This window comes from Macaca fascicularis, chromosome 16, assembly GCF_037993035.2.
Source record: "Macaca fascicularis isolate 582-1 chromosome 16, T2T-MFA8v1.1".
In the NCBI taxonomy this organism is placed as follows: Eukaryota; Metazoa; Chordata; class Mammalia; order Primates; family Cercopithecidae; genus Macaca; species Macaca fascicularis.
Window position 1 is genome coordinate 79,983,783 of NC_088390.1, and position 12,685 is coordinate 79,996,467.

Sequence of the window (12,685 nt, forward strand, 5' to 3'; positions counted from 1 at the left end):
ATGGGGACAACAAACCACATCTTCAGCAGCATCGACCGGCTTTCACATATCTTTTGTGTGTTGGGATAGAATTCAGATAGACCATGGAGTAGAATGCACATATTCACACATTTTAAAACTAAAACAGGCTGGGTGTGGGGGCTCACACCTGGACCACAGCACTTTCAGAGGCAGTGGCAGGAGGATCACATGAGGTCAGGAATTCGAGATCAGACTAGGCAACAGAGCAAGACCCTGTACCTACAAAAAATCAAATGATTAGCTGGGCATGGTAGTGCACACCTGTGGTCCCAGCTACTTAGGAGGCTGATGTGGGAGGATCGCTTGAACCCAGGAGGTTGAGGCCGCAGTCAGCTCTTATTACGTCACTGCCCTCCAACCTGGGTGATGGAGACCGACATCTCAAAAAATATAAAATTAAATATAAAATAAAATTTAGAAATATATAAGGAAAAGGTCATGGGATAGTAGGTAGTTTCAGGCTGCACAGCTGGATACCCCAGGGCACGTGTCCACCCTCCTTACCATGAATGGAACATCATGGTAGAGTTTGGAAATGTTGCATTTACCTTCTGCCTTTTTCCAATGAGGACACCTCTGGCCACAGAGGCTAAAAGGCCTGGCCCAAAAGGACCCAATGAGACTCTTCCGTTGTGGCCTCTGAGGCCCACGCAGAGTCATGAACTTGTTATCATCTCTCTCTCACTTCACTATGACCTCCCTAGCACTCTTAAAAGAGTTAAGTGCGTTAATTCAAGAAATAATTTACATCTAATACCTCAGTTCTTGTGGATGAAGGGTTATTATCTAAACTCAAGGAGTTCATAATTAAAGAAATCAGTTACACACGGATATTAAAAGATAATTCAGAATCAACAAGGCCAAAGTGCCCAGCGAGACATGTAGACTGGAACAACTGGGAGGAGGAGTCCCAACCGGGGGTCAGGGATGGCTTCACACTAGGCTTTTTGGGGTCAGTGGAGAGGAGAACAGGGGTTCGAAAGGGGAGAAAGGAAGGTGCTAATGGGCTGGCAGGGTGGGGAGGGCAGCGTGAGCTTGGTGGAAGGCTGGTGTTGGGACAGGAGGAGGCGAGATTGCAGTGGCGCGTAGGGCCAGATTGTGGAGAGTCTGCCATTGAGGCCACAGCTGTCGGGAAGCTACCAGAGTTCTGAGAGCGAGGGCGTGACATCACAGGTCTCAGCATCCAGAGCCTATCACTAAGACCCTGTGGTCATCAAGAGGGGGCTCCAAGTGTCCTTACGGAGAGGAGAGGCCATCCCAGGCTGCTCTCTGTGTCCTCCTCCTGTGCCCACCCAAGCTAAAGAGAAGCCTGTGGTCAAATGAGCCTATCCTGGGTCCACCGGCCCACAGCAGCATGACAAACAGTTCCTGAATGTGTGTATCTTGGCCAGATCTAAGGCAATGGCCTGGGAGGCAGCTGACCTGCATTCATCATCTCTTTCTTACGAGTCAAGCGACCTCGGCAAGTTACTTAATATTTCTGAACTTCCATGCTAACGATGTTAATAGCATTAATACTTTCTGGCCAGCCTCCTTCATAGACTGGGGATGAAGAGCAAATGGGATGTGTATGAAAGCTACCCACCTACATTTCAGATTTTATGGGAGGATCCAATAAATACATTCACCTTAAGGCTGAACAGCTGATAATAGCTTAATAGGTGGGTTCTCTGTGCCATATTTGCATCTTAAGCTGGAGACAGAGAACGTCTTCACCAAATCAATAAATCCCTAATAGCAGAAGTTTAGATGCCACTGGCATGTCTGTGAAAGAGAAAAGAACAAAAGCTGTTGGAGCAGGGGCACCTGTCAAACTGCAGGCCCCAAACGGACCTTGCTTCCAAGATAAAGATACTAAGGACAATGACATGACAAACACTTGTTCAGTGTTTATGATACACAGAGCACTGTATCCTAAGAGCTTAGCATAGCTCGCTAAACCCTGTCACAACCCAACTGTTATTCCCATTTTACAGATGAAGAAACTGAGGCACAGACTCATCCAAGGTCACCCACTCAAATCAGCGACAGGTAGGATTTGAGCCCAGGGAGTCACCTGCATTTCAGGTTTCTATTTTTTTGAGACAGAGTCTCACTCTGTCCCCCAGGCTGGAGTGCAGTGGCACCATCTTGGCTCACGGCAACCTTCGCCTCCCAGGTTCAAGCAATTCTCCTGCCTCAGCCTCTCGAGTAGCTGGGATTACAGGCACGCGCCACCACGCCCAGCTCATTTTTGTATTTCGTATTTTTAGATGGGGTTTCCCCATGTTGGCCAGGCTGGTCTCGAACTCCTGTCCTCAAGTGATCCACCCACCTCTGTCTCCCAAAGTGCTGGGATTACAGGTGTGAACCACCGCGCCCTGCCCATTTCAGGTTTCTTGGTGCTCTATGCTGTCCCGCCTGGGCCCCTGCTGCCACTTTCTGCACTGGCTCTCACAGTTCGAAGCAGCAAATGAATCATCGGCTCCAGATTCATAATTAACTCACATTATGTGGTGACAGCCCAGTTGTTCAGGTGCCCAGTGATATTTTGGACCTTTACTCAGATTCTGGGCCTCCCAGATTTGTACCTCCAGGGAGGGGAAAATTTCCAGAGTCCTGGCTTTACCAGGCCCTTGAGAGTCACTGGTGTCCGCCCCAGACGCCGAATTCCCTGAATGAGCCTCGTTATGGCAAATAATATTTCCTTCCGTTAGGACTGTCACATCATCAAAATTTCATCACCCCTCTGGGTCACTAATAGCTTCCTACATGGCATCAAACTTTAATTGCCTTTCTTCCCCTCATCCTCCCCACCCTCACACCCCGTTCAATTTAGAAGGCACTTGTGTGGCTCAGTTACTGGCAAGCCAGTTGTGCATGCCCCAAGTGACCTTAAGGGAACTCCTCAAATAGCTTTGGGGCATCCCAACCCCAGAGAGAGATGGAGACGCGGAGGAGAATAGAAGACCTTCAACATTCTGCCAAGTTAAGGCCCAGTGAAGACACAGCCAGGGTGGTGGCAAGAGCCAGGAGGATCAGGAGGAGGAGGAAAAGGAAGAGGAGGAGGAGTTCCAAGGCCTCTTTCCAAACTCTACCACCCTCCCTGGACCAGCCCGTCTTCAAACAGCACAATTGTCTGGGCATCTCCCTGGAGAATGGCTGTCTCTCCTTGGGAAGACAGTGACATATGCCGTGGAAGCCAAAGGCAGCCTGGAGCAGTGGAAAGAGGACAGATGTTGGGACCAGAGAGGCCTGGGTTCAAATCCTGACTCCTCAACTTCCCTGCTAGAGGGCCCTGGGTGGTTAATCTCTCAGCCTCACTTTATCCACGTCAGAGTGATAGGAAGGACTGAGGCAGATGATAGTTGTAATGCACCTTGCCATGTCTGACAAGCAGAACTGTGCACCAAACGTGAGCTCAGGATGGAAGACAAAAAGATTCTAAACTGGGAAAGAAGCAAAAGAAAATGGGGTAAGCCAAGCGCAGTGGCTCATGCCTGTAATCCCAGCACTTTGGGAGACCGAGGTGGGTGAGTCTCTTGAGGTCAGGAGTTTGAGACCAGCCTGGCCAATGTGGTGAAACCCCATGCCTACTAAAAATGCAAAAAATTAGTCAGGCATGGTGGCATGTGCCTGTAATCCTAGCTACTTGGGAGGCTGAGGCAGGAGAATCACTTGAACCTGGGAGGTGGAGGTTGCAGTGAGCTAAGATTGCACTGTCGCACTCCAGCTCCAGCCTAGGTGACAAGGCAAGAGTCTGTCTCAAAAAAAAAAAAAAAAAAGGTGAGATGCGGAAGATGTGGGTGAAATATACAGCGAAGACACCGAGAAGAAAACACATCTTTTTTTTTTTTTTTTTTTTTTTTTTTTGAGACGGAGTCTCGCTCTGTCGCCCAAGCTGGAGTGCAGTGGCGCTATCCTGGCTCACTGCAAGCTCCGCCTCCCAGGTTCACGCCATTCTCCTGCCTCAGCCTCCCGAGTAGCTGGAACTACAGGCGCCCGCCACCGCGCCCGGCTCATTTTTTGTATTTTTAGTAGAGACGGGGTTTCACCATGGTCTCGATCTCCTGACCTTGTGATCCGCCCGCCTCGGCCTCCCAAAGTGCTGGGATTACAGGCGTGAGCCACCGCGCCCGGCCTAAGAAAACACATCTTAATGCAATCTGAGATCCTATCTTAAGGCCATTTGGAGGGCAAGCACAGAAGTACAAATATAGTTACAGTCATTTATTAAACAAGTACTTATGATATGTCGGGCTCCATTCTCAGTGCTCTATGTGTATTATCTCATTTAAGCCTTGGAGGGTTTTTCTCCTTGTTTTACAGACAAAGAAATAGAGGTTGAGAATGTTAAGTGACTCAACCCAGAGTGCCACAGACAGCAGATGACAGAGCCTGAAGCCAGGTCAGCCCAAGTCTGAGGCACTGATCCTACACATACCACTTCTTAATGGCTTAAGGGGGAATAAAATAAGCCTCCAAACAAGGAAGTAATAACACAGACTGGGGTTCTGCTTTAGGAATGTGTAAGGTAAAAACGTCTTGTGTAAAGTAACCCTCTGTATGAAAGGCCGAGACCACAATGTCTTCTCTGTGGTTATGTAGGAACACTAGGCATTGCCAGTGCATGAGATCCGGTTGTCTTTTCCCAGCACATGAAAGCCTGCACTTCCCAGCTCCCTTGCCATTGGGTGGGACCATGTGATCCATTCTAATGAATGGGCTACAATCAGAAGAAACACAGGCTAAATAATAATTATTGAGACGGAGTTTGCTCTGTCGCCCAGGCTGGAGCGCGGTAGTGTGATCTCAGCTCACTGCAGCCTCTGCCTCCCAGGTTCAAGCAATTCTCCTGCCTCAGCCTCCTAAGTAGCTGGGATTACAAGCATGTGCCAACACACCTGGTTAATTTTTGTATTTTTAGTAGAGACAGGGTTTTGCCATGTTGGCCAAGCTGGTCTCAAACTCCTGACCTCAGGTGATCCGCCTGCCTCGGCCTCCCAAAGTGCTGGGATTACAGGCGTGAGCCACCGCGCCTGGCTGGGAATATAAGTGTTGATGCAAGATCTTCCTCTCCCTTTTCCTCTGGAGCATTAATCAAGGACCTTGTGTATTTCAAATGGTGCATCCATGTATGGAAGGCATTACCCGCTAAACCTTCTACCCCTCCTCTCAATTTCCTTCACACCATAAAGTTGGAGTTCAGCTAATGGGGCTTCAGCAGAGATCCAAGGGCTGCGCAACCCAGAGGCCAGGCCTGCTAGAGGCAGATTGATCTGTCGGGCCAGAGTCAGGAAGAGCTGGGAAAATGGCCAGAAAATCTGAGCAGGGGCTCCTGTCTCAATGGCAACACTACCCAATTCCATGGATGCATCCACGGGAGCTGCTGGAGGGCAGGGCCCCCACTCTTGAGGTGCCTGGCTGCTCAGTGCACTGAGGGCTACATGGCATGGGGTGTGCTGGATGTACAGAGACCAGAGGCATTTCACAAGTCAGTGAGCTCTGGAGATGGGGCGAGAAGCTTGGGAGGAAGCTGGAGGAGCTGGTAGGGGCCAGATGACCACGGGCTGTATGCCTCCAGTAAGCATTCATTCATTCATTCATTCATTCTTCATATTATGCTGACTCCTTCTATGTGCCAGGCGCTGCCCGAGCAGCTAGAAATATACCAATGAATGAAACAAAGCTCTTGCTCTCCAGAGAGACCAATAATAAACAAACAAGTCAATATATGTCAGCTGGAGCTGAGTGCAATGGAGAAAATGATGCAGAGTGAGGGGGTGGGTGCTCCGAGATGGATAAGAGACATTAGGAGGAAGTCCTGGAGGAAACAAGGGTGAACTTTGTAGACATCTGGGCGGTGTGGGCACCAATGATGGAAAGGCAGGAACTTCAAGTGCCATGTTAGAGGCCTGGGGAGTTCCAGGAACAACAGGCCGTCAGTGTGGGGACAGGAGTGAGTGCAGGGGGACTGAAGAGGTGAGGTGGGACGGGAGGTTCATGTCTAGGGAGCAGAGGGGCAGTGATCAGGACATCTTCCTGGCCTGTGATGGACACATTATAAGAACTTAACATTTACAAAGGGCATTTTCAAAGTGATCTGGACAATCTCATTTGATTATCCAAGACTATAAGGTAGATGCAATCTTTTCTTTTCTAAAAAAAAAAATGAGACAGGGTCTCACTCTGTTGTGTAGGCTGGAGTACAGTGGCGTGATCTCAGCTCACTGCAACCTCCGCCTCCCAGTTTCCAGAAATCCTCCTGCCTCAGCCTCCTGAGTAGCTTGGACTACAGGCTCCCACCACCATGACTGGCTAATTTTTGTATTTGTAATAGAGACGTGGTTTCCCCATGTTGGCCAGGCTAGTCTCGAACTCCTGACCTCAAGTGATCTGCCGGCCTCGGCCTCCCAAAGTGCTGAGATTACAGGCATGAGCCACTGCGCCCGGCCAGTAGATACAACTATTTTAAACCTCACTCATTCTACAGATGAGAAAACTGGCTCAGCTCAGCATTGCCCAATGATGGAGGCAGGATTCAAAGAGGCAGAAGCCACACTGGGAGCCATTCACGTCTGCAGGAGAAGGGCCTCCCCAGGGCTTCCTGGGCTCAGCAAGAGGCTTTTTGATCCAGACACTGGGCCCAGGGAATCTGAAGGGACAAGCCCTGCTGTCCCCTCTCTCCCTTCCCCCTGGGATGCTGAGCATCCCTGCTCAACGCTGCTCATTGGCTCTGTCTCCTGCCCAGCACATGGACACAGGGGTGGGACACCTAGGGGAGGGGGCACCCAGGCTGTCTCGGCAACCAGCTTGTTTTCCTTTCCATTACAGGCAGTGGGCCGCAGCCGCCAGTTGCTGCTGGCCCATTTGTTGCTATTGGCATCCCAAGGCCCCAAATTATGATGACTAATTCCCACCGCTTTAGGCAGCTCCAGGGCTGTCTGCGGCAACATGCTCCAGGGGGAGCGGGGTAGAAACCCCGCAGGGATCACACCCGACATCAATTCCAACTCAGCCTCCTGCCTCCCAGAGGGGCTGGGAGTCGGGAAGGACAGGGAGGGGGCTCCAGCCAATCAGAGGACCCCTTCAACCACAGCCTGATCCTAGGAAAACCAGCTATAAGGAGACCAATGTCTTCATCAGCATAAAACATAACTAACAACCAGCTTGTGTTGAGCAGTGGTGAGTTCTCCATCTTCAAGGGTATGTAAGCAGAGACCAGATGGCCTTGTGGGCAGAGGACAGTCCTAGATGACTTTTTGTGTGTCTTCAAGTCAAATGCAATGACTCCCATTAGTCCTTTGGATGGATGACAAGCCCATTCTCCCCTCCTTGTTAGCTTACGGCCCGACTGTGTGTCTTGTGGTACAAAGTCAAATGCGGGCCAATATGCAGGTTAACACTTCATTTTAAAGTCAGCCATTCAGGCACTGTTTAAACAGAGAATCGCTGTAAAGAATTTGGCCTCCTTCCCAGCCTCCTTTCCCTTGTAGAACAAGGTTCCTGGCCCCTATGCTGGCCTTCCAGTAGAGGACAGGAGGGAGAGGCAGTTGATAAATATTTGCCGAACAAATGCATGAAGCGAGGGCGGAGTGTGTGTGGGGGGGCTCGGGGGTGGGATTTGCCAGGCAGGTGTCAGGCTGCCAGCAGGATGTAGCCTCTGGGTGCCGGTCCTGACTCTGTTCCTCCCAGACGGGCCATTTTCTGCAACCAGTGGAAGCACCAAGCTATATTCCTCATCTAACCACTGCCAGAATGTTCCGGACTCCCCAGCTGAAGCCAAGGGGTGCAAAGGGTGGGGAAAGAGGGGCACAGGAGAGCAGGGACACCCCCATTCCACTCGTGAGTGGGGCTTTTGACAGCTGAGCCCCAGGCAAGCACGACACTCGGCCTCCTGGTAATTAGCAAAAGGCCCTGATCAATAAGTTATTTTTTGCTGTCAGTAATTAATAATTACAGCTTAGCCACACCATGTAATTAAACTTTCATCCCGCTCCCTCGTGTACTGTTGGCTTTTATTGTGATTAGCTCCCAGCACTAAACTTTCTCCCTTTGGAGCCTTTCAGGAGCCTCTAGAGCTGGGGGTTCCAGTCCCCTTTCAGGGTTTTCCCCACTGCCTTGTTCACTCGGCTCAGATTCCCTTCCTTCTGTTCTTCCCCCAGGCATGATTCTCTTGAAAGAAACTTCTGGACCAGCTGGCTCGGCTGCTCCTGCCCTCCCCCCAACCTCTCAGGCTGGCCAAGATGACCTCCAGCAGTAATCAAGCTTCCAAGCACATGGGAAATCTCTCGAGGCTCTTGTTAAAAGACTTCCAGGCTCACCCAGACCTTTCCAATCAGTGTCTGGGAGTAGAGCCCACGAATCTGCTTTGCTATGACTCCCTGGGAGCTAAGTGCTTGAGGGCCACTCTTTGAGACACAGTGATGTGGCCATGGAAGGAATTTAAAGAAACCTCCTGGGTAAGGAAAAATAATTCAAGGTCGTATTGGTGCGTGGCAGGATGCCATTCTTCATGGACTCCTAGCTTAGTGTTAAAACCATCATAACAACAATAATAATTGCCATGTATTAAGTACCTTGTATGTACCAGGCACCAGCTGGGGCCCTGTCCCTGGAATACCTTGAATTCTCCTAGCAATTCTATAAGGCAAGAGCTATTATTGCCAGTGTACAGATGAGGAAACTGAGGCTCTTAGTGGCTAAGAGCCTTGCAGAAGGCCTGTCTGCAGCGAAGTGGCAAAGCCAGATCATGAGAGCCCGTTCTTTCTGCTGTTCTTTCTACAACCTCACTGCACTTTGCTTGGGAAATGAGTTTGAATCATGTGACCCATTGGGCATAGGGACAATGGTCAAATGTTAGCTTTCAGTATACCCAGGTGATGTCGTTCAGGTCCAGCACCTAAAAAAAAACAACCAAGCTCAGATGAAATCTGGTGACAGTGGTCGATGTGAAGTTTGTCTCAAGGGAGGAACAATTGTTTGGTCCCTTGTTCTGTGCCATGCCTGGAGAATCAGGCTTGTGGGCTCAGAAATGACAGTGCTAGTGGCTTCAGCTACCCCCGAAGGATTAATGTCATGGTCTGAGACTGAAAGAAACTCACTCTCTAGCCCCAAAGCAAATAAGAAAGGACCCCATGCCCTAATTCCACCCCCTCCAACACCCAAACCCAGCACTGCCAAGCCTAGGACTGCGTTCCCACAATCCTCTGCAAGGCTTGTCACGGGGGACACACATGGCAGGAGGGGGTTCGATGCTGGAAGACACTCTGGGAACCAGAGAACACGAGCGGAGCAGCAGGAGACCTGGGCAGCCTGACACACAAAAAGCAGCAAACAAGAAAAGCAGACAGAAAGTGAATCAATCACAGAGACTTTCTCTGCTTCTGACAGGGGAGCCCCTCCCGCAGGAGGCGCAGGGACACGGGCCACCTGGCCTTAACTTTAGCAGGATGGGTGGGATCTCAGCCTCAAGTGGATGGCACAGGTGTGGAGATGCAGCAGGAAAGGACACATGAAGACCCCAAAGCAAGGGCCATCAGGTGCCCTGGGTACTCCATAAGGGCCTGGTCCTAGATGAGACACGAATTGGCGAGCCACCTGCCCAGGGAAATCATACCATTGTTGAAAAGTCTACAGAGCAATGAAGTTAGAAGGGTCCAGACAGATGCTGGCATCCCCTCCCCTCCACGCCGCTCAGGCTTTTGGCTAGTAACACTGGTTATTGCAGAGCACAACTGTGAGGCTGCTCCAGGATGAAGGACAAGCCATTCCTATTTTGCCAGCATCAGGGTCCTTCTGGGACCCGGCAAAGAGGGGGCCCAGACAAGAAGCCTCCATGCAGCCGGTCCTGGTTTGAAGGAGAGGGGCTCAGAACTCACCTGGTTCCACACCTGCCTCTGCCCCCAGATCACAGAGTGGCCTTGAGCAAGTCACTTAATGCCATTTGGCCTCAGTTTCCCTATCTGTTAAACGGCTACTAAAATAAGGTGACCTCTGAGGTCCTCGCTTGTTCAAAGATTTTATGATCATAAAAATAATAACTTTTATTACCCTACATTTATAGAGCACATTACAAAATTTCTAAGTGCTTTTACGTAAATTACCTCGTAAAATCCTCCCCTCAGCCCTGTGAGTGAGAACTGATTATTTTCATCTCTTTGATCTTGGTTCTCTGGATTGCCTGATGCTGGGCGCACGGGGTCCCTTCTTCCCAGAAGGTTTGGAGATCCAAGAGGCGGCGTGGGGAGTGGGTTGCAGGCCCCACAGTCTGGCCCCCTAGGGTGGGTCTGGCCCCCTCCTGAACCTGCGAGAGTGAAGGCCTAGCCCTGCGAGTCCTAGAGCTCAGTCCAGGCTTTGTCTCCCTCCGCCCCCAGCAGGCGCCGCTCGGACACCGCTGACACCACTGTCTGGATCGGCGAACCCCAGAGGCGAGGAACCGCCGGTGCAGCCGCCCTTCACCGCGGGGACCTGCCCGGGGACCAGGGGGACGTCTGGGCATCCACCCTTAGGAAGCGGGCAGCGCAGATCACACCTCGGATCCTTCGTAGCACTCTCAACCCCAAAGCCACTAGCCCTTCTCCACCGCGAGGCTGCTCCCGGCAGCCACCGGTCACAGCAGCGAGTGGCTGCACAGACGATCGAGCGAACAGCGGAGGCTGAAGGCAGGGGCGGGGATGCGGGGTGCGGGTGGACGGGTGGGAGGGGAGGCCTCAGACCCTCCCTGTGCACCACCCCACGGTGAGTCCGCGGCTGCACCCGCGACCTCGGCTCCAGGCTGGCGCAGCGAAGCACTCCCAGCCCCAGCGGCCGGCCGGGCAGCCGGGGCGGGCTCCCGTACGTGGCCAAGCTGGGCAATTGCTCTTTCGGGGCGAGCAATCCGGCACCCAGCGCCCGATCGCACTCCTTCCCAGCGCCCGCCCACGCCACTCCCTCGCCCCGGGGAGGCCATCGCCTGCCCGGCAGGGGCCCTGCCCTTCCCCGCAGACACCGAGCAGGCCACCAGGAGCTCGGTCTGGGAAGCTCAGTGTAGCCGAGCCTGGAGCCCGGCACGGAATGTCGCTCCCCTCCCAAGCTGGCGCAGGGCAGCCACAGCAGACGGGGGGAGGGGAGCGCCCCTCCCACCTCACCTTGGGCTCTTCTCTGCTTCCCCAGGTCTTCCCCACCTTCCCCCACTCGGAAGCCACAAGTCTCGGAGAGACTGCCCCACCCCCAAAAGAGCCCCCAAAACTCGGGAGATGGGGTGTCTTGAAACTCCCTGGAGAGGCGCTACCACGGCTAAGCCGGGTGTCCTGGAGGCCACCGTGAGGCCGGCGAGCTCCCGCCGCCCCTCCCCCGCCCACTCTCCCAGCCCCCTCCCCGTCCCCACGTGGGGGTCCCTCCTTACCTTGGGCTCTGGCCGCGCGGATCTGATGCAGAGTCAGCAGCGTCCAGATCAAAAACCCCCACATGGTGACCAGCCTGGAGGGGGGTCCTCGGGGTCTCCCTTCCCTCCGCCCTGTTTTATAATCCTGGTGGGGTCCGGTACCCCGTGACTTCGTCCCGGGAGACAGTCAGTCTACGCGGCTCTGTGCCCCAGGCGTAATATGCCCGAGAGGGGCAGCGCTGGCCACCCCAACCCTTCCTCCTCTTCTGTACTAGTCCGAGTCCGGCAGCGCGCCCGGAAGGCGAGGGGCGAGCAGGGAGAGAGGCCAAGCCGCCCTCTCGGACTAGGGCGCCTCTCTGCCTTAGCACCTCAACTCCGACTTCTCCCAAGCAGGGCGGCCTCTGCGATCCGGCCGGATCGCCGGCTGAGCTCAGGAATAAATGGACAACTTCAGGAAACTTCCTCCGGTGGCCACGTTGCCCGCCCCCCGCCCCCTCCCCGCCCCCTGGTTGGGTTCTCCCGGCCGACACAGTCACCGCCGTTCCAGGCGCCTGGCCCCCAGGACCCGGCCAGAGCCCAGCGCAGCGGCAGACGCGGGTGCGGGGGTTCTTTTAGGGGCGCCGGTTTCGGGGGGCGCGGTGAGCATAGCGGTCCGAATCTCCCTGGAGCTGAAGTTTTCTTCTCTCTAACTTTGCAGGCAGCATCTGGCGGGGCCGAGCCACCCCCCTCTGGGCTCCACCGCCCTCGCGCCGAATCCGGAGACTCCGGGTCTCCTCCGGGGGCGTCGGGGCCGGGCGCGCCCTCGGCTCAGCGCCCAGCCGGCTAGCAAACTTTGCGGGTCCCGGAGCCGGGCGCGCAGCCCTGAGCGCTCATGTCCGCGCCAGCCGCGGGGCGCCGGGGGCGGGTGCTGGGCTCCGCGACGCGGGCTGTCGCCGGCTCCCGGGCGCGGAGCCTCCTGCTGGCCCCAGGATGGAGACCGGCGGCTCTGCCCTCCGCCGCGCCCCGGCCGGAGCTCTCGGGGAGACGCACCGAGAGCCCGGCGGGCAGCCCCGGCTCCGGGGACGCGGCGCCCCCTCGGACGCCCTGCGATAGCCGACCTCCCGGGCCGGAGGAGCAGCGGCCGCGCCAGCGCCTCGGCCGCCGCTGCCGCTCGCCGAGCCCGCCGCCCTCCGCTTCCCGGGCTCGGCGTCCAGAGAGCCGCTCCTGCCTGCGCCGAGCGGGAGCTGCGGGGGCAGCGTGAGCCGGGGACGAGCGCGGCGGAGGCGGAGACGCGGAGAGGGGGGCCGAGCGCTACCCCGTGGCCGCGACTGGAGAGCAGCC

The 12,685-nt window shown here is 54.4% G+C and overlaps 1 protein-coding gene across 2 annotated transcripts in view; it reads right to left on the reverse strand.

Moving 5' to 3' along the window:
* SDK2 (sidekick cell adhesion molecule 2) overlaps nt 1-11,803 on the reverse strand; it is a 313,701-nt gene extending 301,898 nt beyond the window's left edge. For both annotated transcript variants that reach the window (XM_005584829.5, XM_005584828.5), the window contains exon 1: nt 11,387-11,803. In XM_005584829.5, coding sequence (XP_005584886.3) covers nt 11,387-11,450 — 64 coding nt within the window. In that variant the 5' untranslated portion in view covers nt 11,451-11,803. The remainder of the gene's footprint in view (nt 1-11,386) is intronic.
* Nucleotides 11,804-12,685: the final 882 nt, after the last annotated feature.